Here is a 20,072-nt window from a genome sequence, read left to right as displayed (position 1 = left end):
TTTTTTTCCTAGAGATCAGAGGCCGACCTCCAGCACCCAATGGTGGGTCAATCATACCAGTCCAAGCTTCCAAGGGACCAAATTCGAACCTGACCAGGACGAGTGAGCCGGTGAATGCAGTCCATCCAAATGTCCCGAATGGCATGCAGCCGACAGGTAACAACTTCACTTGATGCTCCATGATTTGTTCTCAGTAGCTCTCACAGGTGTTTTTAATATCATGGTGTAGTGTACCAAGAAATACGTTTGTCTCTTCATCTGGGTGCTTTTGAGATGTCTTTCAAAGAAACTAAAGATACATTCACAAACCATCAAGCAAAAAACAGGCCAAGAAAACTGTTCGAACTAATCAAGACTCAAACAAAGACACAACCCTTACAATCAAACAACGCAACAAGCGACACCCCACACTGTGAAGCCTTCTCTGCTTTCTTTAAGCTAAAGACCGACAACATAAGAAATGACCTCGTCATGGATTTAAGCCGATTCCCCAACCACACCAGAATGTCTAACATTCAACCTAAAAATAAGGCATCCTGGCTGTACTTCGACACCTACTCGGAAGAAGCAATACACAAACTACTCTGCACCTTGAAGCCCTCTAATCACCTCACAGACCCCCTACCAGCTAATGCAGTAAAAGACTTCATCCCCTTGCTCCTCCCTCTTTGGACCAAAATCATCAACAGCTCCCTTCAACAAGGACTCATCCTAGACTCCCTCAAGGTGGGGCAAGTCACACCTATACTCAAGAAACCCACAGCTGACCCGTCTGACCTGAACAATTACCGGCCTATCACCAATATCCCCACCCTGGCCAAACTGCTGGAGAAATGTGTTCAACTCCAACTAACAAAACACATTGACCAATTTGACTTTCTCAACCCTCACCAATCAGGCTTCCGAGCGAAACATAGCACGGAAACAGCTATGACACACATAATTGATGATGCCCTCCAAATCCTTGATCGCAATGAGTCCTGCCTCCTCATCCTTCTTGACCTCTCTTCAGCATTTGACACGGTCAAACATGAGAACTTACTGGAGCTGCTAAGCACAAGAATGGGTCTATCGGGAACTGTTCTCAAATGGTTTTCATCCTTCCTTCATAACCGGTCTCAGAAGTTCAAGATCGACAATGTGCTATCTAAACCAGTGCCTGCAGATCTAGGTGTTCCACAAGGATCTTCCCTCTCCCCCACACTGTTCAACCTCGTCATGGAACCGCTCGCCACCTTGCTCCAAGCATCCAATGTTCAATTCCATATGTACGCCGATGACACACAACTTTACTTAAAGCTACAATCCTCGGATGATATTAAACTTCTGAATTCCACACTTAGCAACACTCAATCTTGGTTGGCCGATAATCACCTCAAACTAAATGCGCTGAAAACTGAGTTCCTACTCATCTCACCCCCGGCGAAAATTTCCACCACCCAAACTTGGCTCAATAACCTAACAGCACTCAATGTCCAACCTACCATCGTGGACTCAGCGAAATCCCTTGGCATCACACTCGACGCCAAGCTCAACATGCAGCAGCACGTCACCAAAGCCACAAAAGGAGCTAATTTCCAAATCAACACACTGAGGAAACTGTGGTATCTATGGAGGATCTTCAATAAAGAACCTCTAATCTACACCAGTCTCCTCCCTACTTATCATTTGAAGACTGGATTTAACAGAAACTTAAACCCTTCCTCCCTGCCAAAGACTTCCAAACTGCTGTACAAGCTTTAGTCATCCCGCGCATAGACTATGGAATTGTGGCCCTCAGCGGACTCCCGCTATCCACAACAGCACCCCTAAGAGCCTCCCTGAACGCTGCCGCGAGACTCATTACTGGTTCAAGAAAACATTCGCATATATGCCCAGACTTAAAATCTCTAAAATGTCTGCCTTTTGAAGCCAGAATACAGCAAAAAATTGCAGTTATGACACACTCGGCCGTGCACCACAAGGCACCCAACTACCTCGCTCAAAAGTTGGCTATATCAGGAGGGTCGAGATCCAATAGAAGTACAAAAAATCTACTCCTGAAACCTCATAGATTCCGGAAAGAAAAAACATACAAGCGCTCCTTCTCAGGAATGGCACCCAGGATCTGGAATGCGCTCCCTCCGGAAACCAGGCTTATCTCCTCCACTGCACTCTTCAAGAAAGAGGTGAAAACAATCCTTCTGGCCAAGATCTCCTGAACTTTATAGACATTGGATCTGAGACTCTACATCGCTTTTTATCACTGATCACCTTTTTCTTTGGCACTATACTCCTACTTGTTGGTGTCACTACTACCCTACTCTCTTACTACCGACCAATATATGTTACACTTTGATGTATTGAATCACCCTCCCGATGCCCCCACCCAGTGCTTTCTCTATCCTAAGAAATTGGTATAAGCCATCCACACATCCAAGGTTTTTACCTGAACCCTTCTGTAGTGGGAGCAATGACTTGTGCCGTCTTATATTACTTGTTTACCTGATTGTATTTTGATATGTTTCTGTACATTATTGTTATGCTATTATGTTAGTGATTACTATACTGTTCCCATTATCTTGTTCATTCCTGCTGCCTCTACTCCTGTCTCTGTGAAGCGCTCTGATATCTGTAAGGATCTTGTTCGCGCTATATAAAACTTTGAATAAATAAATCAATAAATAAATCTCTTTGCTATGTATATTACCGTTAAGTGGGAGGTTCCACCCAACGTGTCTTTGTGCATTGAATAGCCCAAAGTGTACAATCTCAGAGCCACTACTTTTTCCATTGTAACATCTCTTGGCAGTCCCAGTCATTCTTCCTCCTTGCTGTTCTATTACAAATAGAGGTGAGACACATGTTGCTATGTTACTTTATGAGGAGACTCGTTGTAGAATGACAAAAAATACACTCATAAAGTAACAAAGTACCATGTCCCTCTTCTTCACTTCAAAAGTGCCAGAGAATAGAAAGGAAAAAGAAAGACTGCAGCTGCCAATTGTTTCAATTAAAGGTGCAAACAAGTGACAGGAGTTACTTAAAATAAAATAAAATTACTGTAGGGTTTAGGGTTATTGTGTTGTGGGCCATTCAGTACCCTACAAAATGTGTTTGCTGGAACATTCACTCTAATAAAACTAGTTTTAGTGACCCTTTGCTTTGAATTTAGTATGCTAGAAGAGACCTACTTTATACAGACACTGACTTTCTGCGCTTGCTTTATATAACATGCGTTCGAAAACATGGACACCAGTGCTGCGCCATTTACTGTTGAATGTTCATTTGTAGCCCAATGTACCAGTTTCACAATGACTGCCTAGAGGGAGGAGTGCTACCATGATAGGGCTGTCCGAAGGGGGAAGTGTTGGGAAAGGGATCGGTAGGTTATTTTAACCACACATTCCTATCAAATAAAAAGGGTTGCTTGGAGTTCACCGTAGCACCTGAGGGGTGGTTGTTGAACCAAATAACATTCTTAATTTTAGAGTTTGTGCTTTGTATTTGTTAAGCATAAGAGGTATACATTTGCAAGATCCTTAATAATGCCATACTGGTCTCATAAAGATGGACTAGCCTTCCGCAATGTCCCATTCTGTAGCCTTCTGACAATATTCATCAGTGAACTGTACCAAAACCTAGACATCTCCACAAGCAGTCCCCATTTATTGCCATGTCATTGACACAAAAGTTTACAGACATCACTATATTTTGTTGCTTCTCCTTGTAAATTGGCCATGCGTAATTTCCATTATGCTTGAAAAATTCAATAATTTCTTGCCTTTCTCTTGCAGGCTCTTAAGTGCAAGATATGCCCTTTTCAGGCGAGATACCATTAAGTGTTTCTAATGAAATTTTGGGACACAGGGCTACTCTAATCTCTCTTTCCATTAGACGTAATACAATTAATAATAATTGGTAAGTATAACTAACATGATCTTTAATACTTTTCAGGGTTATCTCTTGACACTGGCTCTGCAGCAATATCTATCAACACAACAGTGTTAAATGTCAGAGACCCTATGAAACAACAGCAGCCAAACAAGAGCAGCTCTTCGGTGCCTACAAGACCTACTGTTTTAGGTACTTTCTTCCATTTTGCTGACTGTTGTCTGTTAATGTCCTTTGTTGTTATTGCATGTCTTTGTATGTATAGCGTGTGTACACCTTTTTAAACATCACTTAATGTCCTGCCTTGGAGGAAAATCTCAAGGAAGGAGGATGTGGTACCGGATGTGCACAATGAAGTTGAAATTCATGAAATGACATATTTTGAAATATGAAAAAATATAGTTCTATGCAAACTCTTGTGATCTTGCAGGATAACTATTTTACTATAATGTATAAATAGGTTACAATCTGAAGTAGAAGTCCCAAGATAGCATGTAGAATTATAGATTGGTAACAATGAATAACCAAGGTGTTCTTTACAGGAGACTTCTAAATGGCAACAAATAGATAGGGAGAGAGAAGCTTGAGTTGTCAATAATGACACTTAAAACCTTGAGGTGAAAAATATTCCTCCTATTCACTTTGTATCCATCTATAATTGTATGTTGTGTATTTCCCCCACTGCCCCAAATCATGTGTCCCTGCCTTCAGCTAATACCCAGGGACAGAGGAGCAATCGGGGAGCCATACAACACAGGACTTTTCCGCCTTGTCCCGAATGTTGAAAAACAACCACTATCATTTGTGCCTTCCCTACACTTCCAAGCTGTGCTCTCTGCTCACCATCGGGGTAGAGAGCCAGTGTTGACCTAAAAGGCTCTCTGAGATCCGTGTCACAGCAGCCTGTGCCTGGAATTCAAAGGGAACAACTTTTGTTTCCACTCTTGCTATGCCATAGCAGTGAATGACCATATTAGTTTATGATATTCATGCCAGTGGCACTCAGTGAGACTCATGGATAACATTGTGTTTGTTATGACATATGCCACTCCTTACCAACCTGGAGGAGCTGAATGTGTTATGCACTTGAGTACTTTGCACGTGGAGTTAGTACGTAATGAGCTGCACTAGCCAGCCTATACAAAGCTGTAAAGATTCATGTACCTGAATCTTTCAGGTTTTAGGTCTTTCACGACTTGCATCATTCCTCAATGACTGACCATAAATATAAATCAGGATAAACTATATAATTAATTCGTAACATTATTTTCAATACTGCAGCAAACAGCATGTGCTATGTATGAGGCGGCTCAGCAACTAACCTGAGACCCCAGTGGTTTCACCAAATTCAGTACTGTGGTAATTTTGTATTTAATTTGCATGCGCAACATATACCAGAAAAGTATAGTTTCAATGTTAAGAAAAGAGAGTCGTACTGTTTTTCACTGTTTGTGACTCTGGATGCAAATATTACCTTATATGAATGACATCTTACATGCATTAGCATAGACCATGGAGTATTCACCTACAGTATCTCAACCCTGATATTCAACCTAGCGAATGTCAGAAGTGCTACAAAAATATTTTCTAAGCTGTCTGTGACTATTGAGAATTTAGCAAATGTGCACAATGCAAGCCTGCATCTACTTTGGGTGGTTTTTGCTTTTAAAATGAAGTACTAGTCCTCCCCCATGGCAGGTATAATTAAGGACCTGATTTAATGGTGGAATACCCTATCAACCTCCCCTCACCTACCCTAGCTCCACTGTTAGAAACCCTGCACTGATAGTCAGAAGGAGTTGAGGCCATCCGTGTCGGTGCATCAGCCCGTCTGCCCTACTTGGAGCTGATAATATGATGTATTTGTTTTTCAGTTAGACTGCTATGGAAACTCTGCTGAGATCGCTTAGTATGGTGGGTGGTAGCCTATTGCTCCACCACTCTGATCGATGGGAGGCTGTCCACCAGAGTTCTAATCCTGCCCTAAGTCACACATATATAATCAAAACACCTGCCATCTTGAATTGTACAACGTTGTGTGTTAGAGCTGCTGAGTCTCCCCTCTCCGTCTCCAGGAATTTTAAACCCCTCCTTCCTCGGCTCCAGGTAAAGCTCTGGCATTTTGCATGTTGGTCCTGTTCGGATATGGAAATTGCCCAAAGCCAAGTCCTCTGCCTCCTTCCGTCGTGCAGCTTAATCCTGGACCCCTTTGTTACTCCTGGGTGAACTCAATATAACATTGGTTAGCAAACTTTTTAGAACCACAAACCAGTTTTTAGAACTGCAGTATTTGCGACCCACCTAGCTTTAATGAACATGAGCAGGGGCATTTTTTTAATGTAACTAAAGCATTGTGTGATAGCATACTGTTATTTATAGACAGCCTATTTTCTATTGAAATGGCCACTGGTTTGCACAAACATACCGTTTTACTGATAGAAGTATACTGCACACAAATTATATTGTGCGGAAGTCAATTGCTGTGAATATTTATCACCTGTCCACCACCAAGTAAAGCGTCTTGTTTCATTTTGTTTCTATTAAAATCTTTATTTCCATCACACTTAAGAATTATGAAAACAAAATGCTTAATTTTTCCTATCCTAACTGCTGAATGTGTACAACTCATACATAGGTATTTACATGTTGTTTGTTACACAGAATGACAGCCTTTAGTATCACACACCTGTACCCCAGCAAGATTATGAAATAATTCACTTTACTTTTCTTTCTCTGACTGCAAAGTGAGAGGAGTTTGTAAGCACCAATCTTCAATGTTAATAAAAATTAGCAGCAATTTGTCAGAAGTCATAGCCTGAAATATGACCTTTGTCTTTGAAGTGCAGCAAATGTGACAAGAGAAAAACCGATTTTAACGGCATCTTTATTTAACGCTTGGACTTTTGTGACCTACCCAAAAATCAACTTGCGACTCATAGTTTGGGAAACACTGCCCTATAGCATTCCCTCTGTGGTTCACCAGCGCCTCCAAGTGCTTGGCCATCTCTCACTTAACGGTGGAAACCATATTGCACTCCATCTTGGGGGTTATGGATGGCTCGGCTTTGAAAACATCTCCTCTGTGTTGCACTGCGGAAGCCCCTGGGTGGACTCCCCCACTGGTTTGCCAGTGCCTTGAATCGGTGGGTCCTCTACTACTCCCGGCTGAACCTCAAAACTCACTTTGGTGGCTAATCAACATCTCTAATGGGTGGTGGGGTCTTCTGATGTGCCGGGCTGAATTTTGTTTAGCGGATTAACGATGCCTCGATTCTTTGGGTTTTATCGTGCTACTGAATGAACTCACCCACCGGGTCCAACTGATATACATTAGCAGCAGGTTCCACAGTTCATTCTTCCAACCGTAAAGTTGCTAAGTGGGCTTGGGTACGGTGTTACATTGTACATAACAGGGCTGTTGGTAGGCTGGTCCTCCGTCACTCCTGATGGCAATCAATATAGTCAGGGGTGTAGCTTCGGGGGGTGTTTGGGGTGTTTCACTCCCTTGATAGCTAATAGAGTTCTCACTGATGGCTGAACATTGCCCCACTGGCTTTGGGCCCTGGCGCTCCTAGGTATACACATTACACTGCTCCCTCACTGGCGAAATTGTGCCTGTGATTTGGGTGTCTGCTCCTCCTGGGTGCCCCCATATAGTACTCCCTGATCATGGCTTCACTTTGCCCCAGTGGGTTAGTGCTCTGAATCGTCTTGCTACATTCCATAAACTACTTACTCTCTAGGGGGCGTTACCTTGATTTATGCTGCTTCCAGGTGGTATATACCCTGGTTGACGCCGCTGACGCATACCACTGTCGGGTTCTACTTTTGATACAGTCCACTCCTAGAGAGGTTAAGTGCTTGCGGCACTGCATCGATTCTCGTGCACAGATCAACACCACACGGTTTTTGTGCAGTGATATTTCCCACTCAGTGAAACCTCATGCACCAGGGCCTCCTCACCCTACCTCTCACAAACAGGCCAAACTACAGCCAACATCTCAGCCATGCACTCTGTGCACGTTTTAAGATATGGTCTCCTTTGCATTTGCTTCCGTACAGTTTTGTCCCAATGCTTTCGTACACGTTGCTTTATAAAGTTCCATTCTGAATGAGTTGCTGAGCAGTTGATATTTGCTGCTATCACGTGGTGTTATTGCGAATAACACTCATCACCGGTTCCAACAAGACCATGTTTCAGATCATTTGAAGGGGCAGCAGGGACCGGTGCCTTAGTTATCACATTGAAAAATGAAGATCAACATGCACAGTCGATACTTTGGCGTGTACGGGAACTAAGCGGGAAATTAGGTCACGAGACGGAACTTTATGAGGAATTGGATGCTCAACAAATTTAGCTGCCTTTCCTTACTAACCATGTCTGTGTTTTTTTGATGGCGGTGTGCATATGAATCTCTCTGCGCATCAATTAATTCCAGCTGAGCTAAGTAACTGTAAAGTAAAAATATAATGAAGAAAAAGTAGAATAGTTTAGAGAACCATTTAGAATATATGCTCTCTATAAGGAGCATGTAATGCATGTATATATTTTCTGTTCATAGTGCAATGCATTAAATCAGTAAAGTGTTTGTTTCTTGAATGTACAAGTTAATGTTTTTGCTTACCCTACACTATGAACGCAATGGCTTCTAGCCACCAAGGTGTATTTAAAGTTTGATTGGGCGCTTTTGGTAGGTGCATGAATAAAAACAGGTAATCTTCGAGTCTTCCACCTCAGTTCAAATTTCCCACACTGCCCACTGCTACCAGAGGCAATATGGGTGATCATGTGTAAAGAATGGTCATTCACTGCTTGGCCTCTTTGCTGAGAATGCAAACAATAGTGTGCATTGTGATGCTGGATTTGGCATTAGCTAAAGCTTTATCTTTTTTTTTAGATTGTTTTTTATTTGTCTGTTTCTGTAGGCACTTTAACTAATTCTGGCCCACCCAAAAAGCGTCACAAAGGATGGTCACCTGAATCGCCAACAGCAGTCGAAACTAACAATGTTCTCAACACAAATAACAGAAACAAACCTGGTAAGTGTTTTATGAAATACTTGAGTAGACTAGACCCAGGACCATCAGACCCACGCCAGGGTCCAGATAGCTACAAATATATTTAATTATTCACCATCATTGAATATTTTAGCGGCCCTTCGGCTTGAATCTGAGGGGAGGAGAGTGTGGCACTCATATATAACTTGCTAAGCAAAATATGTTTGCTTTATAATCCCTAATTGGTTTATTTGGTGAGACTAATCTGTGTCTAGTAAAGTCAAGAAAAGCCCCAGAAGAACCCTGATTAGGTAGGGTTATGAAGTTTGTGTTTAAAAGTGATTATTTGAGGTGAGTGGAATTATTTGTTGTCGTACAACCAGCATAAAGATTAGCTTCTTCACATAAAAGGGATGACCATCAGTAGAGGTTAAACACTTAGGTCCATATTCTGTAGGAAGTGGAGGTGAGAGGCCTTAGCCTCCTTGGCTTAATGCCTCTCATCGCCACTTCGGAAGCGCCAAGCTGCACCATATGTGTGCTGCTTCATGCAGCACACATGTAAGTTACAAAACAGCATTTAAAACAAGCATTGGCATAGCCAATATGTCTCGCTTTTGGGACCTTATAAGTATTTAGTTATGCAGCCCAAAATTCTTGGTGCAACAAGATCAACTGCTGCATGGCTATAAGGTCCCAAAAGCGAGCCCTATTGGCTATGCCAATGCTTGTTTTAAAAAGAGGTTAAGCCTCCTATTCCATGCGGCGAGATTGCTGCCATTCCTGGTTTAAATAGCATTAACTCAGTGTGACACAGTTGTCTGAGAAAGGAGCTAAGCGAGAAGGACTCCAAAAGAATAGGAGAAAACTCAATTGATAAAGTCTTGCCATTAGTTGACAGAATCAAGTGTTTTAAACTTTAAAAAAATGTATCACAGAATATACCCAAGATAGCACGAAGGAGCTGTGCGGAATTAAAGTCATACACACATACAAGACAGTGGAGGCGCGAGTGACAAGTGACAGAAAGATGCGCGAAAGAGGAGAGCATGGAGCTTACTCTGAACCGGGCATTGTCGGGGAGAACGTAATGAAATAGGGGCTGATGGCCGCAGGAGGCGTGAAATCTGTTACTTGGAAAAGGAGGGATATGAAGTTCCTGCTGTGACTGGCAGCCGCCAGTGAATAGCGCTAACTGAGAAAAGAGGAACAATAGTTTAGAACTAGTAAGCCAGTTGGGAATGGAAAACAATGGGAATTGACTGGTATAGCAATGACGGCGTGTAGGAGCGGGTGTTTGTTCCAATTATTATGGGCTGGGCGAGGGAGAGCCGCTCACTCCGGTGTCAATAAATCCTATACAGACTTAATAATTAAGTTTGTGCATCATATCAATGGTGCCATGCGAAGTAGGTATCTTCGATAGTCAATTTACCTGTATAAAAAATAATAAAGTAGGCAAATGTGGCTGGGAGTGGGTGCTCTGCATTACAAGGAAGGAACAATGTGTCCGGAATCTCACTTACATGTACAGGACCGCATTAGTCATCCTGAAAGCGAAGAGCGGAGCTACCTTCCGGCTTCTCTGGTGCACGCGCTGAGTGGGAAGGGCTGAGGCAGTGTGTTCTGTCAATTATAACTCGCTGCCGATGAGAGCGTGCAGCATTTCAGTTAGCTACGGTTGATTAGCTACGGCTGGACCCAGCAAGGAGCTATGGGCTATTAACCCATTCCAAACCTCGCAGAATGAAGGGAATGCAAAGGCTGTAGAACAGGTGTGAATCATAACAAGGCGAACCATGATAGCATTGCAAAAGTGAAAGTGAAAATGAGTGTCGAGCGATATGCCATCAAGCCTTTTAACGTGTTGTTCAAGCTGTCATTTGCATCTGCTGTTGATATCCTCATTCAAGATGGCGGCCTTTTTTTTAACCTGTTTGAACGGAGTGCTTCCGCAAATGTCTTCCAATTAAAGAACAGTAATACTTCCATCTCTAAGTAAGGTAATTCCACCCATTCCGAGTTGGCCCCCTTCAGCCAGACTGGTGGCTGTGACCTGAGAGTTAAATCGGCCACTGCGCGAGTGCATGGGCTTCTGAATAGTGCTTTCGGAAGGATTTGCTGAGAGTGTCCCACCTGTGCAGCTATGTTCGAGTCATGGACGTATTCTCTGTGTATGAAGAACTTTTCTTGTGGTGTAAAAACTTTATGGAAACCGCAACCTTTGTTTCCGGGGGATTGTTGTGTGAGTCGCACTGCTTCCTGTCCAAGCAGCCACATGTGTTTGGACTGGAGAAGGTAACAGTTGTGAGTGCTCATAAGGAATAAAATTCTACTTTTGTCAGTAAGCTGTGACTGTTTGGAACACCCTGCTGATGCCATGACAAACAAGCATTGGCAGCGCTGCCGTGAAAGTGACGCGGCCGCGAAAGTGATCGTGATGCACTTAATGCCTAATGACTCATGACGGAGAAAACACAGATGGCGGCTGCGTGCGTGCACGCAAGCTTGAGGCCAGAAAAAGCCTATGGGGTAGCACTTTTAAAAGCCCGTTTACAAAATGTCTTGCTGAGCAGCGCATGCGCTGGCTCAGGCGAGACCTAAAAAAGGTATGTTTATGTACAGGAAGGGACACCTTCCTGTATATAAACAAACCTTGGCATTTTACTTTTTCCATGTGTGCTGCACAAGGCAGCACAAATGGAAAAAGCAAAAACGAGGAGAAATAAAGCAGTTCTTCTCATTTCGCCACCTTAAGACCAGATTTTTCCTGGTCTTAAGTTTGGCGCTACCTTCTATTTACGCTGCCCTTGTGAATAGGAGGTAGCGTCAAACTCAATGGGTGTTGCGGTGAAACGCCTAGTGCACGCCCCTTTCACGCTAAAAACAGAGTGAAGGGGGCCCTAATCACAAGGCAGCGTAAGCCGCATTAAGCCACTTGACGTGACTTAACGCTGCCTTGTGAATAGGGCAAGCCCCTATTGCCACAACAACGTCTCTGAAAGTGTCTTTGTTGTGGTGATGGGGGCTTTTGAATATGCCCCTTAGAGTTTGGAATGCACTCGATGAGCATTTTACAACACTCATCTGATTCTTCCAAATCACTTAATTGTTCACTTGGGAGGCCCTGCAATTGACAAAAAGTCACAATATCCTCCTGAATTTATTAAGCAGTTACAAGGATGAAATGCGATTCATCAAAAGCCTTTTAGCCACACTTGACTGATAAAAATTAAGTATTTTATAGTTCACTTAATGTTGCCCACATCACAAGCGGAAGGGCCCTGGGCTGGCAAACCCTAAGGGGTGATTTCAATTCTAAACTCTGTTTCTTCTCCTCCTATGAGCGAGTTATTCCACTTTTACTGGCCAATTACCACTGGTAAGATTGGGAGTTGCAGGAAAAGGTCTCTTGTAGCTTGCTGTGCCCCTGTAGCTTTAACAGGAGGTCAGCCTTATGACCCTCGAAGTCCATGTTTTTCTCCTGGGTTCAAGAGGGAGAGCAGGTTCAGTCTTCTTGGCTCTTCCAAGTCACAGACAGCTGGTTCAGTCCTGTTCTGAACTTCCACAGTTCCAGGAGTGTTCTGAAGCAGGTGCCTGGAAATGCCACATTTATGCCTGGCACAAGCTTATCTGTGGTAATGACCTCTAGGGACACCTCAACCGATTGGGTAAGGTTCTTGGGGCTAAACCTACCCATGTTAGGTATTTTGCAAGATGGCAGAAGTCTTCGGCCACACTAAACATAGGATCTGTCGGCTGGTGGTGTGAATAGGGAGTGTATTTGGTAATCCCAGTATCCTTGTTATCTAACACAAACATTTTGTTTTGGGCCGCCCATGTACCCTTAACAAACTCAGGGACAAAAGTCAAAGCTGAGCTTTAAGCAACCAGACAGTGTATACACACAAAGTGTTTTGGAATTCTGTTTACCTCCTTTGAAGTGTGCCCCAAATGTTATATGTAAAACCCCAGCCGACCTCTTAAGCTGGATGTGTCATTTAGTTAGGATTTTACACTCTAATCTTAAAGAGGATGCTCACAGCTGGACCCAGTGGCCACTCTAAAGACTTTTTGGGGCAGCTCTCCCTCCCACAGGTGACTGATGCCTGACTGACTATAAAGATAAAAGGGGAGGCAGGCCCAGGTGTGAGCTATAACTGCTTGTGACGGAGCGGGCCCTTTGAAGTGCACCAGAGTTTTTGGCACAGCCCCCAGGCCATCCTGTTCAGGGGACGCCAATACCTCCCGAAACACAATTGTTGCTATCCTGGGAGCAGTTCCTACCTCACTACAGGGGAGCCAACAAGCTTCCAGATGACAGTTGAATACTTACAGAATGGCCTTCATAGGTAAGTTTCCTAAAGTATCTTTTCTGTAATAGTTAGCCAAAATCCGATTTTACCATTAAATTGGATTTTGTTTAACTACAAAAAAAATTGTTCCTTAAATATTTTTCTTGTAGTTACCAATCTGAATTTAGCATTATGAAGTGTTATAATATAACCCAAGGTTTCCCAATTGAAGCAGCCTGCTTTGATAGATTGAAAATAGCTTGTATGCGTTCACTGTAAGGACATAGGGAGTATCAAACTTCTTCATGTTCTACTTTTAAATACCATGCACCCTACCCTATGGGCAATAGGGCCTAAATTAGAGGTGACCTATTAATATTTAAAAGGAAGGTTTAAGCCTGTCAAAAGGGTTTATTTTTGACAGGTTGAGTTGCTAGTTTAAAAGTGCACAGCCAGGCTACAGGGATAGGCCTGGATACATTGTTTACTCTGTTACTGTAGTGGTTGGCACAAAGGATGCTGCACCCCACTGGTTACATTTAACTTACTAGCCCCGGGTACAGTTTGGCACCGTATACTTGGGATTTATAGCTAAGTTAAATATAGCGTATACCAATTTTACCATGTTCAAAGGAGGAGCACAAGCCCTTTATCCGTACAGCAGGAGTAAAGTGCACAGAGTTCTATAGCCAGCACAAAGGCAAAAAAAAAGGGTAGAGTGACCCTGCAAAAATTGCACATTTCTATCAGATATAAATGCTCTTATTTTGAGACTGTGCCAAAGTTATTTTGATTTGAATTAAATATGTGATGTTAAATCTGTTTTTGGAGTACTCTTGTCTACGAATTTGAAAAGAGGCATAGTTTGTAATACTGTGTTTTAATTTTAGAGGGTATTGGAACACCTTATGTACAACATTCATCTCTTGTTCAAGACACCACAGGAACAACGTACACACAACCGTCCTCTCTTGGAACCTCTCTCCCATCACCAGTGGTTGCCTCTGGAGAACCTGTTTCAGTACCTGACAATCTCCTTCAAAAATGCATGTGCAAGCCAGTAATTTTTAAAGGTAAATTTGTGTTTTCTTTTTTAAAGAATTGACATGTGACATAGACTAACACAGTCTTGTGTTTGCCCTTTTATAGACACTGCAGTAGAAAATTTAGATATATTTAATTTCTTTGCGCTGTTTATGAGATAGCACCATCAGTGTGTTTATATACATATTTAAAAAATTGCCATACAGGTGCCGATAATACCTATAACAAAGTAGGTTCAATTAATGAATAGAGGGAAGAGATACATGTTTTTGATCATGTTTTAAGTATGGTGAGATATATCATCTGTTCTCAATATCCTTGGTGAAGTTGGTATTTGTTCTCAAAATCTATTTTTCCTTTATGAATCTGTTATAGATTCTTAAGTTTTGCAACCTGCCTGCTGTTTCCTGGCAAGCTTTGGAATGAGTACCTTGGAGCATAAAATTGAATCTGAGGGTGACTTGTGATTCCCCATCATCTTCAAGACACTTTTATTTAAGTGCAACCACAACCAGAAAGGAAACTGTGATTCAGGGTTGCTGTTATCTCCTAGTTTCAGTTTGGCATCATGGCCACATATTAAAATTGTACATTCTTTTAATTAATTTAGTATGTTTTTCAAACATTTGCCAAGGCATAGGCATGTCAAACAGACAAATTATTTTCCCCAAAAAAATGTCAATCTTGATTAGTCATTAAGGGATTGTCATACCTGCTATAATCATTGATTTTCCATGAATCACGATTAGCTATTTAAAATTAACATCTAGGACTTGTTGGACAGTAAGAAAGATATGTTTGTAATGGCAAATCATAATGGTCAAAGGGCATTGTTTTCTCCTCCTTGTCCTTTTACCACAAGCATGATGGCTACAAGGCACATCATTCTTCTCCAGCAAGGAAGTCATGTTATGTAATCTCCAAATTCAGGGCAGTGAGCCAGACCATACGTCCGCATTACCCTCTGAAAAAGACCAAGCCCGCAATGAAGATTAACCATATCCACAAACTGATTGCAACAGCAAAAAAGGTTTGAGACCAGTGACCATAAAACCTAGAGGGGAATATTTGCTTAGAAGTGACAGAGCAGAGCGTTAGCCTTCCTGGCTTAACACCACACTCTGCCACTTCTGAAACACAGGGCTGCACTATATGTACAACAATATGGTGCAGCCCTCAGTTTCCCCCTGCACTGATGCTAAATTTAGCAGCCTAGCACCAACACAGACACGTGCAAGGGTGTCTGCGTTGAGGGTAAGATTGTTAATATGCAGGAAGGTCTTCCTTCCTGCACATAAACAATCTTTAATGGCATTTTGTAACTTCTACGTGTGCTGCTTAATGCAGCACACATAGAAATTGCAAAACGTCATTTTTTAAGGGATTGTTCATGTGCAGGAAGGGGCACCTTCGTGCACATAAACAATCAATGGTGGTTTGCTGTTTCCACGTGTGCTTCACAATGCAGCACACATGGAAACAGCAAGATGAAGAGAAATTAAACATTTCTCCTTGTTTAGCCTGTTTAAGATCAGGTTTTCCCTGCTCTTAATTTTGGCGCTGCATCCTATTTACACCTCCCTTGTAAATAGGGACAGCTTAAAAATTAGTGGATGTTGCAGTGGAATGCCTACGCAGCACCCATTGCCCTCCCTTTTCATGCTAAGTGTTGCTTGAAAGGGGGCCTTATTTACAAGGCAGCTTTAAGCCACTTAAAGTGGCTTAAAGCTGCCTTGTAAATAAGGCGAAGCCCCTATTGCCATTACAAAGTCCTGAAAAGTGACGCAGTGGTGGCAATAGGGGCTTGTTAATATGCCCTAGAGTTTCTGTGTTGTAATGTGATGATGAGACAGAATCAGAAATCAGATTCTTTTTTTTAGGAAAAAGGGAATTGAGTAGAAAAGACTTTTTAGTGGCGTGTGTGTTTGAAGTCGGGGAGGGGGTGTGGGGTTATTGAGACAGAGAGGGAATTCGGAAAATATCTAATAATTTTGAAAGGATATTAAATAGAATGATATTACCAATACGTTAATAAATAAATTAAATTAACTGGGTTAAATATTTTTTCGCTAATTTCCCTTGCCATCTTAAAGACAAGAATGCATGTTGGGCTTTCCGACATGAAAAGCCTTCCGGAAAGCGACTTTGGGGACGCCTAGAAGGGCCCCCTTCTCTCTGCGTCCTACGGTTGTGGGCCGGAGGGCACCTATGGAGACCCCCTGTACATACCTGCACAGTGTGGGTGGCACCGTGAGTGCCTGCCACATGGTGCAGGGATTTACTGTAACTCCCATTTCTCTATAGGAGCTTGTACTGCGGCTGGTTTCTGACCGTCGCACAAGCTCCCATAGGAAAATGGGGATTTGCGACCGCACCATATGTGGTCTCATCGTATTTGCGGTGTCAGACTGCCGACCTGAGGTCGGTCGGTTGAGAAACCACAGTGATGTGGGTCAGAGACAACTCTAACCGACTTTATAAACAGGCCCTAAATTGTTAAATGTTATCTATGTGAGAAAATATTAGAAGAATATCTGCCTGCATTACTTTATCAAAAACAGTTAATCAAAAGTAAAAAAATGTAGAACATGCCAATGAGCCTGAAAGTATGGGCAGATGTATCAACATTCTATTTTGTGAGTCCTTAATAGCAAATTTTACCGATTCGCTATTATGGACTTGCGAAATGCAATGTATGTAGGTTTCGTGAATTAAATTGCGATTCCTACACATTCCTTATTTGCGACTCGCAAATTGCGAGTCGCAAATAAGGAATGGCTTCCCATTCATTTCTATGGGCCTAGAGGCCTATAGGAATAAATGGGAGTTGCAAGCACAATTTGCGAGTACTCAACAGGTGCTCCTAAATTGCGCATGCAATTTCAAGGGTGCAAGGGGGCCAAAAGGACACCCTGTTGCGCGCCTGAAATATGCATGTGTTCATATGTGGCGCACATACATGCCCTAAGGTCATGTATGTACGCCACGTGGCACCTAGAAAAATGCAATGTCCTCTCCCCCTGTGATTCAGTCTACATAGTGAGAGAGCAGAATGCGATTGCAAGTCTGTCTGATGAGATTCACAAAACAATCGTCCTTGACTGCATGAAGAAAAAAAAATGGATCCTAGTACAGAAAGCGGGTGTTTTATGTTGTCAGACAGTCCATAAAACTAAAATGTTATATAAGTTAAAGTTTATACATATCTGCATACAATTAATGGTGAATGAAATGCTGTTTTTGGTACATTATCAAATATTTTTTGTATCCATTGCAGGACACGGAAATTTCCCTTATCTTTGTGGGAACTTAAGTGACATAATAGTGAGCCCACTTTTAACCACGTGCTACCAAAACTCACAGTGCATTCCTAAAGCTTATGAACAGTACGGCGGCCCAGCCATTCTGCCAATATCGGAGGAAATGCAGCTCTTGCTCACGGTCTATTACCTGGTTCAACTTGGTGAGAGTTAATTGTGCTTTTTAAAATGATAGGCCAAATATTTTTCCTTGTCCTTCTTGCACCGGATATGTACAAATGTGATCTATCCTTTAAATACATACAGTGAAAATGAAAAACAAGTCAATTTTGCTTACAGGTCGATTCATCAAGCATTTTTGCGAGCGCAAACGGTGCGAATCGCAAAATTTGACCGTTTGCGCCCGCAAAAATGGCATTTGAGATTCATCAATGGTTCATGAACTCGCAATTTGAAAAATGCAAATAATTGTGATTTATCAAATTGCGATCGCATTTAAGGAATCTCAATTTGAGATTCCTTAAATGCTAATAATGAACCTTTTAAAAATTGCGAAATCGCTATTTTTGGCCGCTATTTACCGTGAAGTCTGACTTCGTGGTAAATAGCGGAAACTTAGAAAAATGCACTTTAGTGCATTTATCTAAGTTGTATATTACACACACACATGTCCTTTGGACATGTGTGTGCGCAACATCAGTCTACATTTACATTTCAGGGGTGCTACAGGACCTTTGGACACCCCTGGCACCCTTGAAATCGCATCCTTATTTGCGATTAGCAAATTGCTAATCGCAAATAAGGAATGATAGGAATGAATGGGGAGTCATTCCTTATTTGCGATTAGCAATTTGCTAATCACAAATAAGGAAGATGTAGGAATCGCAAATAAAATTGCGATTTCTACATGAATCCCGTTTTGCGAGTCTTTAATAGCGATTCCTTAATCATCGCTATTAAGGACTCGCAAAGCGGGACAATGATGAATCTGGGGGATAGTTCTTTATGTTCAATATCATTTACAATCCATGCAAACTATGCAAAACTAACTTTTATACTTGATAACATGTCCTAAAACTGATAAATCTGTACCATTTATAATGAGGTGGCTTTACAATTGCATGAGCCTTTAAAAGTGGCATGTATGGGACGACTTTATACCTGTGTTCACGGTAGTATTTGCTGGAAGTCGTTTCAGTTTCTGGAGTGAAATTAAAGGTGGTGGATATTGGGTAGAACATTTTCTGGTCATTGTGCATATGTGGTATGAGAATAGTTTCTGAGGCTAGTGAAAATGTATAATGCTTGCTGTGAAATATTGAAATTGTAATACAACACTAGCCTATGCCTGGTAAAAAGTTGAAACTGAGAACAGAATGCCTTCGTTTTATTCACTGTACTGTTGCATTAATGCCTTGAGTGTCTGTTTTCACTTATTAGGTCTTTCTGCGGGCAGGCTGTAAAGGTCATTGTTTTTAATAGTGCTTTTTGTTGTAAACCTCCGTACACAATTCCACACTGAATTTGCCTATCAAAAACATTCCTATTTGGAAGATCAACACTGTGCTAAGCAGTATAACATTTGTGAAGTTTTAACATGTTCTACAACAACATTAGTCATGGATTGGTAGTTTTAAATGATCAGCACAACTAGCACTTACGCATTACCTTTATTTTGTCATTGAGTATAGTCACTTGGACAAATAAGGTAATGATTGTGCCTTTCATTAGACTAGAAATCATATGTTATGGTTGCACACGAGCATTTAGACCTATTTACACACACCAGTCACTTGCAATTTGTTCAGTAGAACTCTCATAGAGTTAACATCAACACAGTCAACGTAGATTCTCAGGGTAAACTCTGCTCACTCTTTCACAAATGGTAAATCTATTTCTGTCTGTATATGCTTTAAACTTTAAACGTTTTGCAGCATCAATCTTTTCTGGATTGACATGTTGTGCATTATTTCGCCATCTAGTGATTGGGTCCGGAACTGACCTCTTGTAGTAGTCTTGTTTCTCTTTCCTTTTTTAGGTTTCGCCTCGCCGAAAGCTTTGCAAGCGAAAAACCTTTGTTTACATGTATGGGGCTTCGTCCCGCCTCTCTGTCCCATTGGCTAGCTCCATAAATGGAGGCTAGCCATTGGAACAGAGATGCGTCACTCATTCCCTGAGCAGATTCGTGGGCGTTCCCGCGATTTTTACTCATCCCGCCCCCTTGCTATCGTCATGAGGTGGTGGGCGGTGTTTTTTTTTTTAAAGCATTGTTTTTGCCATTTTGGAAGTGTCGTTTGTAGGGGTAGGTTGTGCGATGTCCCTCTGTCCGTTACCGCCCCCCATCCCGTGTCCGTGAGCCCGTTCCTGCCCCCCCCTCCCGCTGTCCGTGAGCCCGTTCCTGCCCCCTCCCGCTGTTCAATTTGATGCTGGCCGTATTTTTCCATGGGGGCGTGTGCCTGGCGGGCTGAGGCGGGAGGCCTCGAGGACCCCCTGAGCCTGTGTGCACCGCGGCACCACCACCGTGGTGATACATGTGAACCCCCCCCCCGTGCCCCAGTCCTCCACACTGCATTCAAGGAGTCAGGCTTCGTTGTGCGCTCAG

General features: G+C 42.3%; 1 protein-coding gene across 1 annotated transcript in view; it reads left to right on the top strand.

Moving 5' to 3' along the window:
• The window catches only part of GREB1 (growth regulating estrogen receptor binding 1), a 656,933-nt gene that overhangs the window by 324,119 nt on the left and 312,742 nt on the right, over window positions 1–20,072 (top strand). Inside the window, exons 6-10 of the mRNA XM_078647791.1 lie at window positions 13–156; window positions 3,937–4,065; window positions 8,800–8,913; window positions 14,057–14,239; window positions 17,488–17,673. Coding sequence (XP_078503917.1) covers window positions 13–156; window positions 3,937–4,065; window positions 8,800–8,913; window positions 14,057–14,239; window positions 17,488–17,673 — 756 coding nt within the window. The remainder of the gene's footprint in view (window positions 1–12; window positions 157–3,936; window positions 4,066–8,799; window positions 8,914–14,056; window positions 14,240–17,487; window positions 17,674–20,072) is intronic.

Source organism: Lissotriton helveticus, chromosome 6, assembly GCF_964261635.1.
Source record: "Lissotriton helveticus chromosome 6, aLisHel1.1, whole genome shotgun sequence".
NCBI classification, from domain to species: domain Eukaryota; kingdom Metazoa; phylum Chordata; class Amphibia; order Caudata; family Salamandridae; genus Lissotriton; species Lissotriton helveticus.
This window is presented reverse-complemented; position numbering and strand designations above follow the sequence as displayed.